General features: G+C 38.8%; 2 protein-coding genes across 3 annotated transcripts; one reads left to right on the top strand and one right to left on the bottom strand.

Moving 5' to 3' along the window:
• Positions 1 to 3,749: 3,749 nt before the first annotated feature.
• LOC131140426 (apoptosis-resistant E3 ubiquitin protein ligase 1-like) lies at positions 3,750 to 22,358 on the bottom strand. Of its 2 annotated transcripts, XM_058090848.1 has the most exons (23): positions 22,278 to 22,320; positions 20,897 to 20,989; positions 20,556 to 20,734; positions 20,242 to 20,410; positions 19,720 to 19,940; positions 19,511 to 19,582; positions 17,677 to 17,903; positions 17,361 to 17,598; positions 17,116 to 17,285; positions 16,840 to 17,020; positions 14,821 to 15,065; positions 14,662 to 14,739; positions 13,238 to 13,379; positions 13,039 to 13,160; positions 12,896 to 12,971; positions 12,710 to 12,819; positions 10,920 to 11,099; positions 10,711 to 10,836; positions 7,473 to 7,602; positions 7,329 to 7,387; positions 6,437 to 6,526; positions 6,175 to 6,350; positions 3,750 to 4,084 (listed from the first exon to the last, which is right to left on the bottom strand). In XM_058090848.1, exons 3-23 carry the CDS (start codon positions 20,701 to 20,703, stop codon positions 3,982 to 3,984), a joined length of 3,063 nt encoding a protein of 1,020 aa, XP_057946831.1. In that variant the 5' UTR covers positions 20,704 to 20,734; positions 20,897 to 20,989; positions 22,278 to 22,320; the 3' UTR covers positions 3,750 to 3,981. The 2 variants fall into 2 exon arrangements, with proteins under 2 accessions (XP_057946831.1, XP_057946832.1); XM_058090849.1 differs by lacking the exon at positions 20,897 to 20,989 and having other exon boundaries at positions 22,278 to 22,358.
• Positions 22,290 to 25,790, top strand: LOC131140434 (rRNA-processing protein FCF1 homolog). Its single transcript, XM_058090859.1, has 8 exons — positions 22,290 to 22,446; positions 22,874 to 22,938; positions 23,026 to 23,097; positions 23,170 to 23,318; positions 23,711 to 23,783; positions 23,869 to 23,956; positions 24,036 to 24,130; positions 25,570 to 25,790. Exons 1-8 carry the CDS (start codon positions 22,444 to 22,446, stop codon positions 25,616 to 25,618), a joined length of 594 nt encoding a protein of 197 aa, XP_057946842.1. The 5' UTR covers positions 22,290 to 22,443; the 3' UTR covers positions 25,619 to 25,790.
• Positions 25,791 to 26,244: the final 454 nt, after the last annotated feature.

The following is a 26,244-nucleotide window of genomic DNA, read 5'->3' on the forward strand; positions in this document are numbered from 1 at the left end:
AAGTTACAATAAATATGCTTTCAAAGTGCCCAAAAGTTACATTTGAAGCACTTTAAACTTGTTCTGAATTGACCTACATTGCACAAAATTAAAATACAAAAAAAAAAAAAAAATTCCCAGCATGCCCCGTTAAATAAAAAAAAAATTCCAGTGTTTAAATCTCTCGGCTGAATTTGAAGTACTACATTCAGTAAGCCTTTGACTTTTTACGAACAGCTAACGGGATTACAAACAGCATTTGGAACAATTTCAACTCAAGAGAAAACACAGTAATGCTGGCTCAGAATACATTAAAAATAAATAATACAGTAAACCTCGGATATATCGGAAATTCGCTCACAACGGACCAATTTTTCTGTAATGCATTTCCAATAAAAATTCATTGCATATATCGTTTTTTTTTTAATAACGGATTTCGCCTATTTCGTACAAAATCTCCAGTCCCGTTCCAATGCATTTCCATTAAATTTCCCTTTGCATATATCGCATATATCGCCGCATCGTGGCGCTCCGATTCGCCGAATCGTGACAAGCCGCTATACGACGTCATTTGCAGCGTTGCCAGGTACATTGGAAACATAGTCAACGAAGTGCCTTTTTATAAACGGATAAAATCTGATTTACGCATATATACCGGATATACATAAATCCGATATATGCGTAAAAACGGACATTTTCCGCATTATACACATATAACGGATTTCGCTTATATCGGACAAAACCAGTGGGAACAATTGAATCCGATATATCCGAGGTTTACTGTAGGAGTGTGCACGGATAACAACACGATTCATTGCATGATTGGCTGTACATTGTGGGGGGGGGGGGGCGGGGGGGGGGGTAGGGGCAGGTAGGGGAGGCAACTATATGAACTTGCATGTGCGTGTTTGCTCAGACCCGTCACTCCCGCGTCAAGAAGGATGTAAAGGCGGGCCTAGAAGCTTCTGAGGTAAACCTATCAGAGGATGCGAACGTGTGGGCAAAGTCATTCCTTATTCCCGTGTTAACAGGAAATGCTCGTCGACTTTAGCCGTTTTGCGGATTGTTGTCGAGTCCGCTCGTCTTCACAAGCGTCTGGATACAATCAGAGGCCAAGCACGACTAAGGCAGGCTTTAAAAAACAAAAAAACAAAAAAAAAACAACATAATACTTGTTACTGCTCGTTATTCACAACATAGGGGTTGAACATATATTTCCTCAATAACTTAAAAAACCTGTACTGTATGGATTATGGATTATTATTAAATGAAAACATGGAGGACGAAGGAGCATTAGGGCTGCACTGATGACAATAGAATGAAATATTAGGAAAAAAGTTGTAAACCTTTGAAAAATGTTACATTCCAAGAGTAGAATAAAGCCGGATTGATAGAAGTATTCATGTACCCATTGTAAACGCAATACGAATAAAGTTAGATTTAAAATAGTTAGGGGGGAAAAAATGCATTAGGATGATAGTTTTGTGAAGTTTTTTTTTTAATATATCTCATATATCTCAATACTGTTTATTCATTTTTGTACTATTTATAAGAAGCATTTTGTCCCCATAATATATTGTATTATGAGAACATATTTTTTCTTGAATATATTTTCTATGTCATTACTACTTGGGTTTTTTTTTAATATATATTTTTCAGTCAATATTACAAGAAAAAAAGCTCTGGTTTTAATATTTTTTATTTTTTTTTAACAAATAAAAATACCTTTATTCCTGTAATATTTTGACATTTCTAATTTATTCTAATTTGTATTGCTTATTAAATTAAATTTAAAAAAAAAACCACGAATAAAGTTAGATCTAAAATAGTCAGGGGGGAAAATGCATTAGGATGATAAAGTTTTTTTTTTTAATATATCTCATACTTGTAATACTGTTTATTCCTTTTTGTACTATTTGTAAGAAGCATTTTGTCCCCATATTCCAAGAGTTGAAAATATTGTATTATGAGAACATATTTTTCATATTTTTTCGTGAATATATTTTCTATGTCATTAGTACTTGGGTTTTTTTTTATATATATTTTTCAGCCAATATTACAAGAAAAAAAGCTGTAGTTTTAATATTTTTTATTTTTTTTTTTGAACAAATAAAAATACCTTTATTCCTGTAATATTTTGACATTTCTAATTTATTTTAATTTGTATTGCTTATTAAATTAAATTTAAGAAAAACACGAATAAAGTTAGATCTAAAATAGTTAGGGGGAAAAATGCATTAGGATGATAAAGTTTTTTTTTTAATATATCTCATACTTGTAATACTGTTTATTCCTTTTTGTACTATTTGTAAGAAGCATTTTGTCCCCATAATATATTGTATTATGAGAACATATTTTTCATATTTTTTCTTGAATATATTTTCTATGTCATTACTACTTGGGTTTTTTTTATATATATATTTTTCAGCCAATATTACAAGAAAAAAAGCTCTGGTTTTAATATTTTTTATTTTTTTTTTAACAAATAAAAATACCTTTATTCCTGTAATATTTTGACATTTCTAATTTATTTTAATTTGTATTGCTTATTAAATTAAATAAAAAAAAACACGAATAAAGTTAGATCTAAAATAGTTAGGGGGAAAAAATGCATTAGGATGATAAGGTTTTTTTTTTAATATATCTCATACTTGTAATACTGTTTATTCATTTTTGTGCTATTTGTAAGAAGCATTTTGTCCCCATAATATATTGTATTATGAGAACATATTTTTCATATTTTTTCTTGAATATATTTTCTATGTCGTTACAACTTGTGATTTTTTTTTTAGATATTTTTCAGCCAATATTCCAAGAAAAAAAGCTCTGGTTTTAATATTTTTTATTTTTTTTTGAACAAATAAAAATACCTTTATTCCTGCAATATTTTGACATTTCTAATTTATTTTAATTTGTATTGCTTATTAAATTAAATCCTTTGTTCTCAGCAATGTAAGACTTTATTCTGTCAGACATTAACACTATTATTTAAAAAAAAAAAGATAAATAAAGTTAGGGGGAAAAAATGCATTAGGATGATAAAGTCGTTTTTTTTTAATATATATCATGCTTGTAATACTGTTTATTCATTTTTGTACTATTTGTAAGAAGCATTTTGTCCCCATAATACTATTGTATTATGAGAACATATTTTTCATATTTTTTCTTGAATATATTTTCTTTGTCGTTACAACTTCTGATTTTTTTTTTAGATATTTTTCAGCCAATATTCCACGGAAAAAAGCTCTAGTTTTAATATTTTTCATTTTTCTTGAACAAATAAAAATACCTTTATTCCTGCAATATTTTGACATTTCTCATTTATTCTAATTTATACTGCTTATTAAATTAATTTAACTATTATTATTAAAAAATTCTCTTGTAATATTACAAGAATAAAGTCAAAATATTACAAGCGAAAACATTTGTTTTTGTGGCCCTAATGCTCCTTCGTGTACACTAGTATGTACAAGTAAATGAATATAAAAAAAAAAAAGTATAATGACATGGTATATTTACAAACAGACATCAGTCCCTGATGGTTTAAGGCCAAAGTGCTGGAGATGCAAACAGCAGCGATATCACGTGTGAGCTGCTGCTGCACTTTAGTGTTCCTCGGTTTTCGGTTTATGAGAGAATATTCAAGGCCTTTGCGCTAGTGTCACTAAATTTCACTTTACTGGATATAAAAGTCAGCTAATGTCAGCATTAAGATAGAAGAAGAAGCTCATACCTGACCCTTTTTCTGCAGGCCGAGGGATCCTTTTAAAAAAAAAAAAAAAATGGTACTTATATATATATACATACATGGTAAGTTCATATGATTCCAGCGCAGTCAATCCACACGTGACACCTTCTCATCCTAATAAGAGTTCAGAAGAAGCGTGGGTGATTCTTCTCCACCAGGGATGCTATCAGAAGCAGATGAATGCGAGGGGAACGAACGCGGCACCAAAAGCGTGGCTGGCTCCTCCTGCTGGGCTGGCGTACGGTTGCCAGCCGTCAGAGCATGCCGAAGCCTTCGCTGCCCTCGCTGATGGCCAGCTTCAGCATCTTGTGCAGCTCCTCGTACGAGTCGTAGGTGGGGAGGCACAACTGGTTGAAACTACACAGAAGAGAAGAACACACATTTGGACTTATTGAAAATATGAAATCATATTTACCCTTTAGCCTGTAGTATAATATATGTATATACCGTATTTTCTGGACTATAGGTCACCAAAATGCATAGTTAGGTAGAAAAAAAACATACATAAGTCGCACTGGAGTATAAGTCGCATTTTTTGCGGGTCATTTATTTTACTTGACCAAAACAGACATTACGTCCTCTAGGAAGGCAAGTTCTAATAATAAAATAATAGCGATCAGGCTGAATACGCGTACGCACGTACGTAAGCATACGCATACGCACACGTAAGCATACGTACATACACACACATAGTATGTGTGTACGCGTACGCACACATACGCACGTGCGTACGTATGTGTGCGCGTACATAGACACGCACACATACGCACGCACGTACATAGACACGCACACATACGCACGCACGTACATAGACACGCACACATACGCACGCATACGTACGTACATGCGCAGACATACGTACGTACATGCGCAGACATACCTACGTACATGCGCAGACATACCTACGTACATGCGCACGCACACGTACGTACATACGCACGCACGCACGCACACGTACGTACATACGCACGCACGCACGCACACGTACGTACATACGCACGCACGCACGCACACGTACGTACATACGCACGCACGCACGCACACGTACGTACATACGCACGCACGCACGCACACGTACGTACATACGCACGCACGCACGCACACGTACGTACATACGCACGCACGCACGCACACGTACGTACATACGCACGCACGCACGCACACGTACGTACATACGCACGCACGCACGCACACGTACGTACATACGCACGCACGCACGCACACGTACGTACATACGCACGCACGCACACGTACGTACATACGCACGCACGCACACGTACGTACATACGCACGCACGCACACGTACGTACATACGCACGCACGCACACGTACGTACATACGCACGCACGCACACGTACGTACATACGCACGCACGCACACGTACGTACATACGCACGCACGCACACGTACGTACATACGCACGCACACGTACGTACATACGCACGCACACGTACGTACATACGCACGCACACACGCACGCACGCACGCACACGTACGTACGCACGCACACACACGTACATACATACGCACGCACGCACACGTACGTACATACGCACGCACGCACACATACGTACGTACATACGCACGCACACATACGTACGTACATACGCACGCACACATACGTACGTACATACGCACGCACATACGTATGTACATACGCACGCACGCACGCACATACGTACGTACGTACGTACATACGCACGTACATACGCACGCACACGTACATACGCACGCACGCACGCACGCACACGTACATACGCACGCACGCGTACGTACGCACGCACGCACGCGTACGTACGTACGTACGTACATACGCACACACGCACGCGTACGTACGTACGTACGTACATACGCACACACATACGTACACACGCGTACATACGCACACACGCACGCACACACGCATACATACGCACACATACGTACACACGCATACATACGCATACATATGCACACATACGTACGCATACATACGTACGCATACATACGTACGTACGTACGTACATACGCACGCATACATATGTACGTACATACGCACACATACATATGTACGTACATACGCACACATACATATGTACGTACATACGCACACATACGTACATATGTACGTACATACGCACACATACATATGTACGTACATACGCACACATACGTACACACACACACACACGCACACGTAATAGAAAGTGCACATTGTTAATAACAATGTGAGGCATAATGGGTTGAGACTATTTTTAGGTATGATAACTGATTTGCCGGATCTATTGTGGATCTTCTCCACAGACAACAATCCATACATTTAACATGAATATACTTTACAGTCAGCATATATGTATGTATGTACAGTATACATACAATACAGCAATCCCTCATTTATCACGATTGATTGGTTTTGGATCACCATTGGCAATAAAAGTATACACCATAACACATGGATCCCTACTGACCAAGTATGTGCGGTGGGTAGGGTGCTGTGCGTGGGGGCTGCGATGATCTGAAAGGACGGGCAAAGCGTGTTGAACCCCCCAGGAGGCAGCTGGGAGGAGCCGGTGGTGAACTGCAGGAGTCGAGCCAGCTCCTCCTGAGTGAAGCTGGACACCACCGCCCAGAACCACTTCATCACCTGCGTGCGAGAGCGTGGACATTTGTCAGGAGCGATGCCTCGGTGGCGACATGAGCGGCGCTCTCCCCCCCCGCCCCCCAACACACCTTCTCCCGAAAATGCCACGATCCCCCGACGATCACAGCGTGGGCCTTGAAGTCCTGCACGTTTATATCGCCGGTGCCACACATCAGCAGCTAAAAAAAAACAAAAATAAAGTGATCTGGATGAGTTTGGTGCACCCCTACTTATTAGGAATTAGAAATGTCCAAAGGGGCGGGGATTTACTGGATGAAAAAAGGGCGTGGCTGTTAGGATTTGTTATGCACTTTAACTCAACTTCTGATTGGCTGCAAATTTCACCACAACTGTAGAGCGTGTGTGCTGTTTATTTTTAATTTTTAATATTTATTAAATTATTATTTAATAAATAAATTTAATTTTAATTATTAATTAATTTAATTATATATTAATTATTAATTTTTAATAATTATTATTTAATTATTATTATTTATTTTTATATTTTTCTAAACAAAACGTCAACAGCAATACAAACACACTCAAAAACAAAAAAAGGGGGGAGGGGGGCACTGGACATACACATCACACAATTTGGTTATCCCACATTCCCTGTCATGGTGCAATTTAAGTAGTTTCACCCGCATCCTTTCATTATTTATAGCAGTGGTTGTCCACCAGGGGGCGCCATTTATGACTATTGTAGCTAAATAGGAGCATCTAAGAAAGGTAGGCTTGTATTTGTCACATTAAGATATATTTTTAATTATCAATATTCACGTTCCAGCGTATTTGTACCACAAAAAAAAAAAAATGAAAAAATAAATAAAGATCAGTTAGCACACTAAATCACACCTAGGTGATCCTTAGGGACCTGAAAAGGATTTCATATTTAATAATAAATATCAAGTCCTTCAAAGATAGCTAATTGTGAGCATGCCCTTAAAAGAGAAGAACTTCACTGTAATGGCCTCCACATACCTCCAACTCGTTCTCATCAAATATGGCTAGCAGATTTTCTGGAACCAGTTCGTTCAAACCTGGAATCGATGAGAAAAAAAAACAATACTCGTTACGTTCACATTTCATTATGATCTCAGACCAGATGCATTATTGAATTCATACCTTTCAGGAAGTGTTCCACCTCGTCTCTCACCTGACTGGCCAGCCTGTACTGGGCCAGCAGGTTGAGATAATGCATCTTGTTTTCATTGGTAACGGCAATGTGGGCCCCCCCTGAGATCAGCTCCACCACCTGCAGAAGACAAAAATGTTGGGAAAAAAGTGCTGAATGGTCTTGCAGATGCAGCACATTAATGCAGAGTTCATATAAAGAACCATTTCACATAAATTCCATAACATATTTACATGATCTTTTACTACATTCATTTTATTTATAACGGTAATAAAGGGACAAATTACATCTTTCAATATCTGAGCAAGCTCCACGTGCGATATTAAGGCTCTAAAATCAGGGGTCTCAAACTTGCGGCCCGCGGGCCAAATGCGGCACGCAAGACGCTACTTTGAGGTCCCCGCCTTGATAACAAAGTTTAATGTTGAAATGCACACCAGAAACACAATTAACATGATTTTGCCCCGCACATACTGTTACCCCCCGCCCTGTTTTGCTTTGGTTTAGCAATGAAGCTAATGAAGCTTATGACGCCTGGGTACAAATAAATGCAGGAAATTATTTGGAAAATACACGTCAAGATAAAGCATGTTGTTTAAGTTACGACGCTGCTCCCAGATGGAACTGAGTACGATGCTAACTTGCTAATTGGGTAAAATTATTACGTTTCATTAATGTTCATGTTAAAGGTTAAATAAAATTTTTTATACTGTACATTTGAATCTGACAAAAATCATTTCTCTACCTTATTTTCTGTTTTATTATTATTTTACTTATTTATTACTGATTGATTTATTGTCTTTATTCTTAATTTGTTTATTTATTTTTTTTAAATCTTATTTTGTGTATAGAAAAATAAAAATTAAGATATTTGAGAACAGTGGAATGTTTTATCAGATATTTTGGTGTGGAAAACCGGAACCAAAGTACTGAAAAAGTGTAGGGTATAGCACAGGGGTGTCAAACATACGGCCCGCGGGCCGGAACCGGCCCCCAAGGAGGTTCGATCAGGCCCGCAGGATAATTTGAAAGTGGAAAAAAATGCATAAAAGACATGGAATTAATATTTTTAATTCGCTGCAATTCATGGATTATCCGCTAAGGGGCGCACTCTTTCCATCAGAGTAGAAGACAAGCCGCATCACTGAGACAGACTGAAAACAGCAGACGGTATCAATGCGCCATCTGCTGCTTGTTACGACGTTGTAAAGACCTTGGTCTCTACCTCTCCGCTACACCCTCATTAGCCAAAATGTCGTTATCCAAACGGAGAAAAGTAGATAAGGAGTGTAGAATTTTCAAAGAAAAATGGATCCTGAAAATCATTTGATTCATTTTAATTGTTTGTGAAATGGATAAAAATACTTTGTGAAATGCATGAAAATGTGTTTTTCTTTGGAAAACAAAGACATTTCCGAGTGATCCCAAACTTTTGAGCGGTAGTCTAAGAGTAATGAGAATAAGCATGCAAGTAGCAACTTCACACTCTCAGATATTTGTCTTCTTGCGCAGTTGTGCATCGTTTTTGCGTCCTTGTTAGACCCAGTTTGTGCTGCTCTCTGAAGGGAGTCGTTAACAGCATGGTAAGATATTTTAGTTTTAGTTTAGATTTTTTTAGATGGCTTTTCTAATAATCTATTAGCCTTATAAAATGATGAACTTGGATTAGCAGCCATACCAGGAGATTGATGCAGAGGACTGACCGTTGTTGATAGTAGGCCTCTATGCAAAATTGTACATCCTTCTTTGAAAAATCATCTGATTCATTTTAATTGTTTGTGAAATTGATAAAAATTGTTTGTGAAATGCATGAAAATTAAGTTTTTCTTTGGAAAACAAAGAAATTTGCAAATGGTAGTGTAGGTACTACTACGGGTACTACTTTCTCCCCTTCTGGTTTGCATGTAGAAATCTCTAGACCCCGAACATATGGTGACCGGTCTTTTATAGACTTTTTTTTTTTTTGGGAAAGAAAAACACCATCTCATACATATAATATTTATGATGTTGCAATAAATGCCACTTTGCTGCAATGATATGCAAATACTGAGTAAAATAACATGCAAGCGATGCCAAACTCATGCAAGCCTCCACGCCTCACCTTTCCGAATAACAATTTTCATGCTAGTATAAAGCAATTTGGTTTCTCGTTTATATGCTTTATTGCAGTGGCCCCCACACTAAGGCCCAGGGGCCAGACACGGCCCACTTCCACATTTGTCCCGGCCCCCTGAACAATAAAGCATGGTCATTTTTCTGTCATGGAACTGGAAATGGTAACCTATTGTGACGTGACTACAACCACACTTTTCCCCCAGTCACAGAACATAAACAAACATATGGCCCCTGACCCCGGGCGGCACGGTGGTCTAGGGGTTAGCGCGCAGACCTCACAGCTAGGAGCTAGGGTTCAATCCCACCCTCGGGCATCTCTGTGTGGAGTTTGCATGTTCTCCCCGTGCATGCGTGGGTTTTCTCCGGGTACTCATGCTAAACCTAGCAAAACATGCTAGGTTAATTAGCGACTCCAAATTGTCCATAGGTATGAATGTGAGTGTGAATGGTTGTTTGTCTATATGTGCCCTGTGATTGGCTGGCGACCAGTCTAGGGTGTACCCCGCCTTACGCCCGAAGACAGCTGGGAAAGGCTCCAGCACCCCCGCGACCCTCGTGAGGAAAAGCGGTAGAAAATGAATGAATGAATGACCCTGACCCCGGGCGGCACGGTGGTCTAGGGGTTAGCGCGCAGACCTCACAGCTAGGAGACCAGGGTTCAATCCCACCCTCGGGCATCTCTGTGTGGAGTTTGCATGTTCTCCCCGTGCATGCGTGAGTTTTCTCCGGGTACTCCGGTTTCCTCCCACATTCCAAAAACATGCTAGGTTAATTAGCCACTCCAAATTGTCCATAGGTATGAATGTGAGTGTGAATGGTTGTTTGTCTATATGTGCCCTGTGATTGGCTGGCCACCAGTCTAGGGTGTACCCCGCCTTACGCCCGAAGACAGCTGGGATAGGCTCCAGCACCCCCGCGACCCTCGTGAGGAAAAGCGGTAGAAAATGAATGAATGACCCTGACCCTGGCCCCCTTCAGAGGAAAGAAAAGTCATGTGGCCCTCACTGGAAAAAGTTTGGGGACCCCTGCTTTATTGTCTCTATCGCCTGTGAAAAGACGTCACAGACTGAAAAATAAAAGGAAGCGAGTGAAGGACGAGAGTGTTAGCATCACCTTTTCCAGCTGTCCCGATTTGCTGTACTTCTCCTCAGCAAACACCAGGTCCATTTCGCTCACGTCGTTATTCAGGATGAAGCACACTTTGGTCTTGTAGAATTCCTGGTCGTCCGTCTCAAAGTACTGGAGGCACACACGGAAGAGTTATTTCCAGACCGGCTGCCAACCAGCCGACACGGATGCAAAGCCTCGTTGCGGCTTCGTACCTTGTAATTCATTCTGAGGCCAATGATTTGAGCCAGGAAGGAGCGCGTGAAGCGAGCTCGAACGAGCTGTTTGTAAGCCCCGCCCAGCGCGGACTCGTACAGGCACTTGCCGACGACGCGGCCGGCGAACTCGTACATCTTCAGTCGCAAGTGTGGCGGTCGCTCGGCATTTGGGTGCACCTGAATGACGTGGTAGGAAATAATCTTTATTTAAAAAAAAAAAAAAAACAGACAACCACAAAGCATCTTTTGATTCCTAATCGAATTTTTTTTTTTTTCGAATTTGGGAGAAAACTTTATTTTTCTTGCAAAGGAAATATATAAGGAAGTCTGCCCCTCTGTGACATCACAAGGGGGACCGTTTTACCACGCCTTTTGAAGCTGAGCATTTTAAGCCATCCAGACTTCTTTCAGGGCTCACTTCCTAATGTGCAAACCTTATTATGTGAAAGTTTAACATGAGAATACTACATTCTAATTACATTTATAGTTCAGAAGACTTGTGCTCCTGTCCCCTGGTAAAAAAAAAAATGCTGATATCCATAGCGAAATTGAAAGCTAGGTATCCACTCTTCCGGCTCTTTTGTCTGTGAGTGCCGCTAAGATCCATGGGCGAGTGAAGAGTTATATTTTTTTACAGTAACAAAATCGCTATAGCTCCGTAGAGAGATATAGAGATAGATATAGAGATAGATATAGAGATAGATATAGAGAGAGATATAGAGAGAGATATAGAGAGAGATATAGAGAGAGATATAGAGAGAGATATAGAGAGAGATATAGAGAGAGATATAGAGAGAGATATAGAGAGAGATAGAGAGAGAGATAGAGAGATAGAGAGAGAGATAGAGAGAGAGATAGAGAGAGAGATAGAGAGAGATAGAGAGAGATAGAGAGAGATAGAGAGAGATAGAGAGAGATAGAGAGAGATAGAGAGAGATAGAGAGAGATAGAGAGAGATAGAGAGAGATAGAGAGAGATAGAGAGAGATAGAGAGAGATAGAGAGAGATAGAGAGAGATAGAGAGATAGAGAGATAGAGAGATAGAGAGACAGAGAGACAGAGAGACAGAGAGACAGAGAGACAGAGAGACAGAGAGACAGAGAGACAGAGAGACAGAGAGACAGAGAGACAGAGAGACAGAGAGACAGAGAGACAGAGAGACAGATAGACAGATAGACAGATAGACAGATAGACAGATAGACAGATAGACAGATAGACAGATAGACAGATAGACAGATAGACAGATAGACAGATAGACAGATAGACAGATAGACAGATAGACAGAGAGACAGAGAGACAGAGAGACAGAGAGACAGAGAGACAGATAGACAGATAGACAGATAGACAGATAGACAGATAGACAGATAGACAGATAGACAGATAGACAGATAGACAGATAGACAGATAGACAGATAGACAGATAGACAGATAGACAGATAGACAGATAGACAGATAGACAGATAGACAGATAGACAGATAGACAGATAGACAGATAGACAGATAGACAGATAGACAGATAGATAGATAGATAGATAGATAGATAGATAGATAGATAGATAGATAGATAGATAGATAGACTCCCTTTATTGTCATTGCACAAAAACACAGTAGTGAAATTGCCAACGAAATGTCGTTGCCTGGCTCCCATATAATAACAGACACAAAAGAAGATAAGTAATAATGATGTTTGTGGAAACATTTATCATTTATTCAACTTCTACTCTTCTTTTTACTAAAAAAAAATTCTTATTAATCACGTTTGAGGAGAATATGAGCAAACATCTTACCAGGCCCTGGTTGTTATCACTGAAGCGAGTGAATAAGTAGTTGGAGGTGTCAAAAAGGGTCTTGCATATTAGCTCAAACCATTCCCGGCGAGGACCCCCCCAGTCCAGAGCTGCAGACCAACACCCAAATGTTTATCAGAATCCGAGTCTGGTGAACTTGTTTACAACGTATGAAGCGTTATTTACCTTCCTCGTCCTGAAAAACCACCTCAAAGTTCTTATTCCAGTCGGACACCGAGAAGTTCCGTGTTGCCTTTAGGGACTGAGAAAAAGTAAATTTAACGAGAAGAGCTTGAAAAAAAAAATTTTTTTTTTAAAAAAGTACTCACTGAATCGAGAATCGAGTGGCGGGTGATTTTTAGGCAAGTCTTGGTGCGAGGTCTCTTGGAGTGGATGTGCCTGAGTTCACGTTGAAAGAAGTTCACCTTGTCCTGGAAGGTCTCGGAGCCGCCTGTTGGACACATTGCTAACATTGACAACAAGGAGCTACCAGCAAAACGTTATTTGGATTCAGTTGGAATAACTAACCGATGTTTTTGTGTAGAAAGCGGATGAAGGTGGCGGCCATGATGTTTCTCTCTTTGCAGCTGAGCTCCACCGGCGGCTGGATCCCGTCATCCACCACGAGGGTGAGGTACTTGTGAACCGGGTCTGGGCCGTGATAGCTAAACTGAAATGAAAAAGAGAAGTTTAATTAAACATGGATTCAATTCAAAAGTGAGTCAGTCCAACAGGATAAACCTACTGTAGATGTTCTATGTTTATCATCATTCTTAGTGTTTCCTTGCGTGTTTGAGGACCTTAAAGTACATCAGAAAGGTTTTATTCAATTCAGTGGTCCGGGATACAAACTAGGGATCGACCGATATGTTTTTTTTTTGGGACCGATGCAGATACCGATTTTTTTCCACCACCCTCAGTCGATGGCCGATACTGCTTTTGATCCCTCAATTTACATGAAAAAAATGACCATGATAACAAATATTATACACAAAGCTGCCCCTGCTGATGCCTGACTGTAAATCATGCGGTGGAAAAATACATCGGCGAACCCACGCGCGTATCGACCGATACCGATACAAGGAAAAAAACGCAAATATCGGCCCGATATATATCGGTCGGGCGATGTATCGGTCGATCCTTAATACAAACCCCCCAAAATCAGTAAATTGGATTTACTGATCCATGGATCAGTAAATCCATGGATCAGTAAATCCTCATGGATCTACTGATCGTCTCATGGATCAGTCGCAAAAATACGGTGGAGGCATCTATCATGACAGGAAGCACAAAAAAAGTCAGGAAGACAAACAGGAAGTCGGCCGTTTTGGGGGAAACTAGGTGTTGTTCTTTGACAAACTCGTCCTAGTGACTTTGACCAAATGAGTCAAAATCAAATTCGCGGATTCATATGTCCCTTAGTGGGTGGCACGGCGGTCGAGTGGTTTGCGCGCAGACCTCACAGCTAGGAGACCCGAGTTCAATTCCACCCGCGGCCATCTCTGTGTGGCGTTTGCATGTTCTCCGGGTACTCCGGTTTCCTCCCACATTCCAAAAACATGCTAGGTTAATTAGCGACTCCAAATTGTCCATAGGTATGAATGTGAGTGTGAATGGTTGTTTGTCTATATGTGCCCTGTGATTGGCTGGCCACCAGTCCAGGGTGTACCCCGCCTCTCGCCCCAAGAAGACAGCCGGTGACGACCCTCGTGAGGATAAGCGGTAGAAAATGAATGAACATTATTCCAACAGTAAAATATGGTGGTGGTAGTGTGATGGTCTGGGACTGTTTTGCTGCATCAGGACCTGGAAGACTCACTGTGATAAATGGAACCATGAATTATTGTTAATATACAAATATGGGCTGCACGGTGAACGAGTGGTTAGCACGCAGACATCACAGCTAGGAGACCAGGGTTCAATTCCACCCTCGGAAATCTCTTGCCGTTTACCTTTGTTCCGGGACATACTCGAAAGGTGAAAAGGCGCCATGGAATAATTTTCAGGTAGAACTCCTTCACAGACAGTTGCTGTTTGACAAAGAGAAATCTATGTAAGCGACATGTCGTCACGGTAAAGTTCTCGGCTACGATTCAGGTCGAGGTACTTGCCTTTGGCGATATGTAACAGTAGACCTTTTTTGGTTTCTTGACCTTCTCAGGTTGCCCCTCCACAGGAGAGTCGTGCTCGTCCTCCTCATCCGCCGTGGACGGCCTCCTCTGGGGAGCCAGCAGAGAGGAGGCCGGTAGTTGCCACGAGCAGCTGCTGTAGTTGCCGCTGCTGTAGAGGTACGCCTCGAAATAGATGCTGATGCCTGGCGTGGACACATTTTTCTCCACGTAGGTCTTCTCATTCTCTGTGAGACGAGGGGGAAAGGTCACTAAGCTTTAATATTAGGTATGAGCATTTGACTAAAAAAAAGGTTACAATTTTTACAAGAATAAACTCGTAATATTACCAGGATAAATAATGTAATTTTAGTAGTAGAGGAAAAATTTAAAAAAATTGAAATAGTTATGAAAAACAAAAATAGTAAAGTTGTAATTTTTGTGGAATAGAAAAAAAATAAAAATTGCAAAAATAATTTTTTGAGAGATTCTTTTTCGAAGAAATTTCTCCTAACTTTTTAGCATACAAAATTAACATTTCCAAAATTTCCAAGTGGCCCCTGCATTCACTCATTTTTTTTATTTTTATTTTTTTTCAGTATGTGGCCCTCGGTGGAAAGATTTTTCTATAATGACTTAGACATATTCTGAAAAAAAAAAAAAAAAACGCAGCTTGTTTTTTGCTTTTAACCCTCCTCTTGTGTTAGGGTCGGCACCGACCTGTTTTACATTTTAATGCATAAAAAGAATCACATAACATTTTTTTTATTGCATCAAAGCTTTTTGATTTTGTCAGGAAAAAAAAATGGCAGAAATGGGAAAAAAAAAAAGGGTCGTAATTTTACAAGAATAAACTCGTAATATTACCAGGATAAATAATGTAATTTTAGTAGCAGAGGAGAAATAAAAAAAAATTATGAAAAACAAAAATAGTAAAGTTGTAATTTTTGGGGAATAGAATAAAAATAAAAATTGCTAAAATAATTTTTTGAGAGATTCTTTTTTGAAGAAATTTCTCATAACTTCTTGGCATACAAAATTAACATTTACCAAATTTCCAAGTGGCCCCTGCATCCACTCATTTTTTTTTTTTTTCAGTATGTGGCCCTCGGTGGAAAAAGCTTTCTATAATGACTTAGACATATTCTGAAAAAAAAAAAAAAACGCAGCTTGTTTTTTGCTTTTAACCCTCTTCTTGTGTTAGGGTCGGGACCGATTTAAGACATGGGTCAAAACCAACCTGTTAGCATAAGAGATGAAACCAGAAAGCTAACACAAGAGGAAGGCTAAAAGGGAAAATGGATAATTGCTTAATCAAACTGATCCAATTATAAGACTACTGAAAAAGATGAAAAAACATGCTAGGTTAATTAGCGACTCCAAATTGTCCATAGGTATGAATGTGAGTGTGAATGGTTGTTTGTCTATATGTGCCCTGTGATTGGCTGGCGACCAGTCCAGGGTGTACCCGGCCTCTCGCCAAAAAGACAGCTGGGATAGGCTCCAGCACCCCCCGCAACCCTCGTGAGGATAAGCGGCAGAAAATGAATGAATAATAATGGATGAAACAGGCTGCACGGTGGTCGATTGGTTAGCGCACAGGCCTCACAGCTAAAAGACCCGAGTTCAACACCCTCAGCCATCTCTGTGTGGAGTTTGCATGTTCTTCCCGTGAATGCGTGGGTTTTCTCCGGTTTCCTCCCACATTCCAAAAACATGCTAGGTTAATTAGCGACTCCTAATTGTCCGTAGGTATGAATGTGAGTGTGAATGGTTGTTTGTCTATATGTGCGCAGTGATTGGCTGGCGACCAGTCCAGGGTGTACCCGGCCTCTCGCCAAAAAGACAGCTGGGATAGGCTCCAGCACCAAAAAGCGGTAGAAAATGAATAAATGAATGAATGAAAAATCATCTTCCCAAAAACAGGTCCTATCTTGCAGTATATTTTAGGCTGTCTTCTATTGGAGTCAATCGAGTATGTGCCCAAGTGTACCCAATCCCAAAGTTCCAATTCCAACTCACCATTGAGAACAATAATGTCAAACTCCCCGTTGCTGAGCGGCTGATCCTGATAGGAGATGCGGGCTCTGAAACAGCCGGTCTTCCACAGGGTCAGTCTCATCAGAACCTGACACTGCTGCTTGTTGAGGGACACCGTCTTACTGTAGTGGCCCTCCATGCTGTCATCGTCCACTGTGCCCAGCTGACACAAAAAAAAAACAAAATAAAACACCACAACGCCCTCTCACAGACACTTGATTGGATCAAGTTGGGAGATTTTAACTTTTATAAACTTACAGAGTGTACTTGGACGCTGTAGTTTGCTTCATCTGTCAGCGATGTAGAGTTACTGGTGGGGTTGCCGTATTCGTCCCTGGGCTCAATTTGCAGAGTGTGCTGCTGGCTGTGTGTTAGCACCAGAGTGGAGAAATGGTAGGCTATCTTGGTCTTGGATGGAACAACTGTACCTGAAATGTAGCAAATACAGCAGTCAGCCAAAAGCAGAAACACCAAAAAAAACATTCGAATTAATCAAAACCAACCTGGCTGAAAGATTTTATAGTACGGGCTGTAGGCCACATTGAGGCCACCTAGCTTGACAGCAACCTCGTAGCGTCCGGCCTTGCGCACGGTGAACGTTACTTTCACCACATTGGACTCCGGTTCTTGTAAGACCTCCTGTGTAACAGGGATATCCAGAGCCAGTTCAATGTGGGTGATGTTGACTCTCAACCCCACGGGCCGATGCGCCGGGAAAGGCTGGCCGTTTTTATAGAAGAGCTGGAGACGAGACAATGGATTAGCGCCGCGCTGGAATGTGACACTTTTACAATCCGTGAGGTTTTTTTGGATCGCTACTTGGACTCTGAAGCTCATCGTCTGCCCCACTTCTTGTGGCTCCTTCCAATCCCAGGACACCTTGCAGGAACGTGGGTCCAGGTAGTTGCCCCGCACGTAGTCGTAGATGCTGCGGTCCCCGCGTCGACCTGGATCCTCATTTTGCAGGAAGCTAACAACTCTGGCTGCAAGCTCACAGAGGAACTTGATGGTGAAGACAAATGCAATGATGGAAACAGTAATTCCACCTGACGACAAAAAAAAGGGGGCATTAATGGAAGATGTTTGCAAAATCGCACCGGTTTCAGGGCTCTACACGCAGCCCGCGGGCCAAATGTGGCCCGCAGGACACTAGTTTGAGGCCCCCGCCTTGATATGAAAGTTTAATATTAGTTTGATATGGATGCTGTATGGTATCATGTACCCAGAAAAAAAAATATTACGTTTGATTAATGTCCATGTTAAAGGTTAAATAACTGTTAATAGTTATCCTCCCTATCCGTGTGGAAGTGGTAAGTTTTTGGCTATTTAAGTTGAAAGGAAATAACTTGAAGGCTACCGTTTAGGTCGCTAGCTAACTCTAGTTTGCGAGTTAGCATGTGTCTCGAGACCCTGCAGTTGCGCAATATGTTGTAAATAAAATAAAAAAAGAGTATAAATGTGACTATAGTCGTGTTTTGTCATGTCTACAGGGCTCTAATAATGCTTTGTTCATTTTGTAGTCGATCTAATGCAGGGGTCTCAAACACGCGGCCCGGGGGCCAAATGTGGCCCGCAGGACACTAGTTTGAGGCCCCCGCCTTGATATGAAAGTTTAATATTAGTTTGATATAGATGCTGTATGGTATCATGTACCCAGAAAAAATTATTACGTTTGATTCATGTTCATGTTAAAGGTTAAATAACTGTTAATAGTTATCCTCCCTATCCGTGTGGAAGTGGTAAGTTTTTGGCTATTTAAGTTGAAAGGAAATAACTTAAAGGCTACCGTTTAGGTCGCTAGCTAACTCTAGTTTGCGAGTTAGCATGTTTTTTGGCAAAATTGAGACGAGCCGCAGTGTTCTTTTTTTCTTCAGCAGTGGTTTGAGTCTTGGAACTCTACCATGCAGGTCGTTTTAGCCCACGGTCTTTCGTAGGTGGAGTCATGAATACTGGCCTTAACTGAGGCCTATAGTTCTTAGGATGATGATGTGGATGTGAGGTCTTTTGTGACCTCTTGGAGGAGTTGTTGTTGCACTCTTGGGGTAATTTTGTTTGGCCGGCCACTTCTGGGACGATTCACTGCATGTTTTTTTTTTTTGCTATTTGTGGATAATGGCTCTCACTGTGTTTTGCTGGAGTCCTAAGGCTTTAAGAAATGGCTTTATAGCAATTTACTTTCTCATTTTTTTCCTGAATTTCTTTAGATCTCAGCATGATGTCTAGCGTTTGAGGATCTTTTGGTCTGCAGGCAGCTCCTATTTATTGGAGATCTTGGGTGTGGCTACAGAAATTGGAACTCAGGTGGGATAAAGTAGTTGTTTTAACCAGGACAATCACTTCCTCACACAGGGGCATGTAGGTTTGATTTTTTTTTTATCCATTAATAATAATAATGTTTCATATATAAACTGAATTTTGTGTTGTCATTGACTAATATTTGATGAGCTGAAATATTTCAGTGTGACCAAAATCAGAAAGGGGGTAAACACTTTGCACATCACTGTGTATATATTACACGCTAACGATGGATCTGCGCAATCGATCGATAGCGCTGCGCCCAAGATGAATCCATCGTTAGCGCACAAATCCATCGATTTCTGCGCTCACGATGGATATAACGCCACACACACTGTATGTACCAAACAGTTCTCACCAATCACGTAAAACATCAGGTCCCTTATCAAGAAGCACAGCGCCACAGTACAGCCAAATAGGAGAGCTCCAGCTACAAAAGACACATTTTTATGAATTATTATGAGAATTATTTGTATCAACAGCCTTGTGAATGATTACTTCAACATTGCACAAAGGATGTTGTTTCCTTTCAAAAGCAAATGAAAATGAAAGTGTGCTCGCCCTCACCAATCGACCACTTCTCATTCAGACGCCTCTCAGCAAGACTATGCACAAGCTGGATCTCGTAGTCCTGGTCGCGACTCCTCCGGGAGTTCTGCAGGATCTTGATGCCGGTAGACAGCTTGATGTAGTCTTCGTAGTAATACCCCCAGGCGGCTAAGGAGAGGTGCAGGTGGCTGTCGAACTGCGACAGATCATCCAGATTCATATAACCCAAAGTCTTCAACCTGAAAATCAAAATTGATGGATTAAAAAAAAAACAGGCTCCACTCCAACGCACTTTATTAGCATACAATGCTGTCTTTATGACAACAAATCAAGACCACATATCAACCAATGAGACTATTTGTTTTGCATTCAATCTGCATTTTATCAGCAATGCATCTTAAATGTCATGCTTTTTTTTTTCTGGGAGTCTGATTTATGCGTTTTAAAAAAATCTGCATGACAAGAAATTTCAAGAAAAATGTTTCCAGTTGTATAAAAGACAAACTGAAGTGGGGAAAAAAAAAACCTCTCCTGACTTACGTATGGTAAAAGTGTTCCAGGTTCTGGGAACAAAGCCACTCCTGGAAGGCAAAGTCTTGGAGAAGCCGGATATGAGCCTCAGCAATTTCCCTCCAGCTCTGCTGTTCCTTCACCACCTCTTCCAGGCGACTCAGTACACTCAAACTCAGCTCCTCCAAGGTCTGTACATCTGATTATATCACAGACCACCACAGTGAAACATACCAGAAAGCAGCCGTGAAATAATTTCTGCATATCAAAAGGAGTGGTTGTTGATCTGTAATTGGATTTTAAGCTTTTTAATGTTTTTTGACACGTGCATTACACCAACTGACCTTCAAATAAATGTCTGTACTGAGAAAGTCGATGTCCTTGGAGCCATTCCTCAATCTGGCCTTCTTTGCCTTTCTTCCAGTGCACTTCCCAGAAGAAGATCCACAACGCGGAGCAGATGAGAAAGGTCAGGAAGAAGCGCCGGTCCATCAGACCATCTTGACACTCACAATCTAATCTCCTGGGAGAAAGATAAGAGACGAGAGTGACGACTCGCAAACAACTTCAGGCTAAATCAGGGGTGGGCAAACTACGGCCCGGGGGCCACATGCGGCCCGCCAAGTGTTTCAATATGGCCCGCCTGTTTTTTTCCAAAGTATTTCATTTAAACTCAACACATAACCTGGCATCGTGGCTTGGGCCAACTTTTTGATGGTTGAGGTAGCTGCTTTATCAATTTCGTTATTTGATGTGGTCTGTTGTTTACAAAATGCTCCTGGAAAAAGTAACACAAGCACAAAAATAAAAATAATGACAATAATAATAATAATAAGAATGTTGTTAATAATAATAATATTACTATTATTATATTCATATTGTTGTTAATAATATTAATATAATAATAGTCGTAATATTAGTTATTATTATTAACAATAATAATAATATAATGATAATAACATTACTATAACTAATAACAAATCTAATATATATATAAAATTGTAATAATAAAGACAATAATAATAATAAAAATAATAATAAATTTAATTTCCAACACTTTACATCAAATAAATGATTTCAAAGTGCACATATAGCAGATTGCATGACACTTTTACATGTAAAATATGCATAAAAATAGGACTGTTGCATGTAAAGTATTATATAGTCTGCCCCCCCCCCTGTCAATTTTGTTAAATCAATGCGAGTCAAAAAGTTTGCCCATCCCTGGGCTAAATGATTTTGGAAAACATGCAAAATTACCAACAATTTTCTTGTATGGAAATTAATATTATGATTCACACACACATGCCATGTTCAGGGACGCATTTTTAAGAAATCACACTTTTGTTGAATTATTGCCAGCAAGCCATCCAGGAGGAAGCGTTTGTTTGTGACACTGATTTTTACCGCAACACAAAAAAAAATAATTTATAAAAAACGGAAGTGGAATTCAATGAAGAATTACATCATACTTTAAACTATAAATCTGTCGTAGAAGCTCGATGTGTTGATTGGTTAAGTCACACAAACATAAATATTGATGTGGCACTTCAGGGATGAGCTCGCAAATGCGAGAAGACTAGCATTGCCACACTGAAAAATGTATAAAACGCATCTTAGAATGACCAACACATTGTTTAATACTAGAATAACAGATAATTTAACCGCTAACCCGACAGAGCAGGTGCTTTGTGATGTCATGCCAAAAACAAGCATTCGTGACATGCTAGCTCCGTGTCTTTTATATAAAAAAATGTGAAAAACAACCAAACGCAACTGTTCAGTTTATATACTCGACTGTAATATTCTTAGGAATAACCAAAAAAAAATGCGTAACACAACAAAGGATACTCGCAATACAAGAAAGTCCAAAAACTGAGAAGCTACAATGCTAACAAAAGCAATGCATTGTCAACGTATCTCGTGGAAGCACAAAGCTAGCCGACTCATTAACAGTTTCTGTCGCACTTAAAACAACACACATCACATCCCCTGTCTGTGCAACAAAAAAAAACATCAATAACTTCTTAATTTGATATCTTGTGAATTGAAACAACATCATTTACCTCAGGTAAATCTCGCATCACCGTGGACTTATGAGTCAAACAGCCGGAATATACGCAGAAGACTGTCGACTGTTGATGACGTCAACGCGGTGTCGACAACACACGAGGACAAGAGCAGCCGCTGATAACTCGATTATTGAGAGGGATAATATCGACACTTTCCATTATGGTATAAAAGTTTCATATTTGCGACATTTGTATGACTTTTTTTAAAAAAAAGATTGGGAATTGTCTGGTTATGTTACATGCATGGTTTGTTGTATCGTAAGCGTTAGGCCGTTGAGCTAACTGTAGCCTAGCATAACGCGTACACAGCTGCTTAAAAGCAATCTATAATATATTCAATAATAATGAGAAAAAACACATAATATGATAAATAATACATTATGTTAAGAATACAGTACTAGTGTTGATGATGATAAAGTTTAGTATGAGCTTCACAGACAGTGAATGTCAATTTTGCCACCATAATCAATGTAATGATATAACTCTATTGAAATGTTACTGTATATGTATTTTGAGCTGTAATATTGTGATGTTGTACACATGCCATAATGCTCAGTTAAAAACAGTTAATCACTTGTTTTCTCATACAGCCGAAACAGAAAACAAAGAAATTTGCTGCAATGAAACGGATGATCAGTTTGAAAGATAATCGCATGTGAGTTCTGATTTGTATTCAATGTCTTTTTTTTTACTGTATTATTAGTTTTGTTTCTTCTGATAATGCATTTTTTTTTATTTGCAGAAAAGAACAACAACGTTCCAAAGCAAATGAAAAAAAGAAGAAAGACCCTTCAGAGCTGAAGGAGAGAGAAGTGTATGTTGCCAAGTAGACATTCGGACCGTAAATAGTGGTTGTTTTGACTTGATTCTTTCTTGTTTTCTGCAGGCCCAAGTACCCGTCGTGCCTGTTCTTCCAGTACAACACTCAGCTTGGTCCGCCGTACCACGTTCTGATTGATACCAATTTTATCAACTTCTCAATCAAGGCCAAACTGGACATTGTTCAGTCTATGATGGACTGTCTGTATGCCAAATGTAAGAAACATTTAACTAATCAAATTAGAAACATGTACAGTTGCTGTGCATCATTTGTGTCCACACATATTGGCAAATTAATTTTATTTGCTTTAATCTGTACATACATTGTTGTTTTTAATGGTAACTTAAGTAAAAAGTGGTTTGACGGCGCTATCTCCAACATATACCATTCATTTGTGTTTGTTTTGGTTAAAGTCCGAAATGTAGTAAATTATTTTTTCTCAGTTTGCATCCAATATGGTGTGCGTATTGTTATGCAATTACAGACTAATTAAATTGACATCATTTCTTATGGGAAAAATGTATTATGTTAGTGTATGTTTTGGTTAGAGTCAAATGAGTGACGCTAACCAAGGTTCTGATCTTTCCTTGCATTTCTTTTAATCCAGGTATCCCTTATATCACAGACTGTGTGATGGCTGAAATTGAAAAGCTGGGAATGAAGTACAGAGTTGCGCTCAGGTACGAGCAATGACATTTAATTGTCGTAATTAATTCGCAAAAATATCATTTTTCTCAAGTGACTCTTTTTTGTTTGTTGTTGCAGGATAGCAAAGGATCCGAGGTTTGAGCGTTTACCTTGCACACACAAAGGAACATACGCTGATGACTGTCTGGTCCAAAGGGTAACACAGGTATTGGTCATGAAACGATTAGCTCTGTTGTGGCTACGCTAGCAAGATATGATAATAATGCGTGCTGATATTTCCACAGCACAAGTGTTACATCCTGGCTACTGTGGATAGAGACTTGAAACGAAGGGTCAGGAAGATCCCCGGAGTGCCCATCATGTACATCTCAAACCACAGGTAACGTCGTTTTTTTTAGACATTAGATGTAATAGAGTGGAACCTTGGTTAGCGTGCATAATTGCGCCTTGGTTTATGAACATCTTCTTGTTTGCATTCAATATGGTGCGCTTGTTGTTGTTTCTTATAGATAGATATACTTTTACTTTCTTTATAGTGAAATTGCTGAACTAAATATTTTCTGAAATTGTATTTATATATATATATTTTGTATATTACCGCAGTGAAATTGCCAACGAAATGTTTCAGAAAAAAAAATCAGAGAATATTTAGTTCATTATTTAATACATGTGTACATAAAATTAACTAAATATTCTCTGAAATTGTATTTTTTTTCTGCAACGACATTTCTGCAAATGTGGCCCTGAACATGGTGTGTGTGTGTGTGTGTGTGTGAGAATCATAATCTTAATTAATTATTAATAAAGTGGAACCTTGGTTAGCGTGCAAAATTTTGCCTTGGTTTATGTACATCTTCCTGTTTGCATTCAATATGGTGCGCTTGTTGTTGTTTCTTATAGATAGATATACTTTATTACTTTCTTTATAGTGAAATTGCTGAACTAAATATTTTCTGAAATTGTATTTATATATATATATATATATATATATATATATATATATATTTTTTTTTTTTTTTTTTTTTGTATATTACAGCAGTGAAATTGCCAACGAAATGTTGTTTCAGAAATAAAAATACAATTTCAGAGAATATTTAGTTCATTATTTAATACATGTGTACATATAATGAACTAAATATTCTCTGAAATTTTATTTTTTTCTTATTTAATACATGTGTACATATAATGAACTAAATATTCTCTGAAATTGTATTTTTTTTCTGCAACGACATTTCTGCAAATGTGGCCCTGAACATGGTGTGTGTGTGTGTGAGAATCATAATCTTAATTAATTATTAATAAAGTGGAACCTTGGTTAGCGTGCAAAATTTTGCCTTGGTTTATGTACATCTTCCTGTTTACATTCAATATGGTGCGCTTGTTGTTGTTTCTTACCAACGAAATGTCGTTGCAGAAAAAAAAAATACAATTTCAGACAATATTTACTTCATTATATGTACACGTATTAAATAATGAACTAAATATTCTCTGAAATTGTATTTATATTTATATATATATTGTATATTACAGCAGTGAAAATGCCAACAAAATGCCATGCAAAATAAAAAAAATACAATTTCAGAGAATATTTACTTCATTATATGTACACATGTATTAAATAATGAACTAAATATTATCTGAAATTGTATTTTTTGTACTGATATTGACCTTATTTCTCACAGGAGAAATGGTTTTGTTTAGCATACGTTTTGGTTACAGTCTGACCTTCTGGAACAGATTGATGCTAACCAAGGTTCCTCTGTAAATGTCTTACAAAAACAATTGTACTAATCATTTATCTTATCTTATCTAACACAGGTACAACATTGAAAGAATGCCTGATGATTATGGTGCGCCGAGGTTTTGATTATTTGTACAAAATGTCGCTGTATATACATTTTACTTCCTTTATGTACTGTACATCAGAATTTTTGAATTGCAGAGGAAGTTGCATTTATGTCGTATCACCTTGAGCTATGTTTCCCATATAAAAGTGTCACCACTCATTGTTATGGAGTGTGAATAAACGGATTGTTGCAGATGTCTTTATTTTTTGTCTGAATTTTGACACAAAAACTGCAAAATTAGTATGTCAAAAATGCTACCGAATACGTTTTTGGTTGTAGTACCACTAGTGGTACTCTATCTTCAAATAAAAACAATTATTTAGAAATGTGCACATTTATTAAATTTATTAAATAATTTAAATTTATTAAATAATTTATTAAATAATGAACTAAATTTCTCTGAAAAAAATATTTTTTTATATGTTTTTTTATGTTTAATTAGTTTCATATGTCAGTATTCAAACTTAAAAATAGCAAAAATATTCCTGAGGTAGTACTTCTTAAACGTCTGAGAGCCATTGGTGTACACTTACAGTATACTGTTTGTATGTATACAGTATAAACAATACAACATGTACAGAATTATACTGATATTCATTGTTAGAATATTTGAACTTTTTTATTAACTTTTAGGACTATGACACAC

This window comes from Doryrhamphus excisus, chromosome 13, assembly GCF_030265055.1.
Source record: "Doryrhamphus excisus isolate RoL2022-K1 chromosome 13, RoL_Dexc_1.0, whole genome shotgun sequence".
Classification (NCBI taxonomy): Eukaryota; Metazoa; Chordata; class Actinopteri; order Syngnathiformes; family Syngnathidae; genus Doryrhamphus; species Doryrhamphus excisus.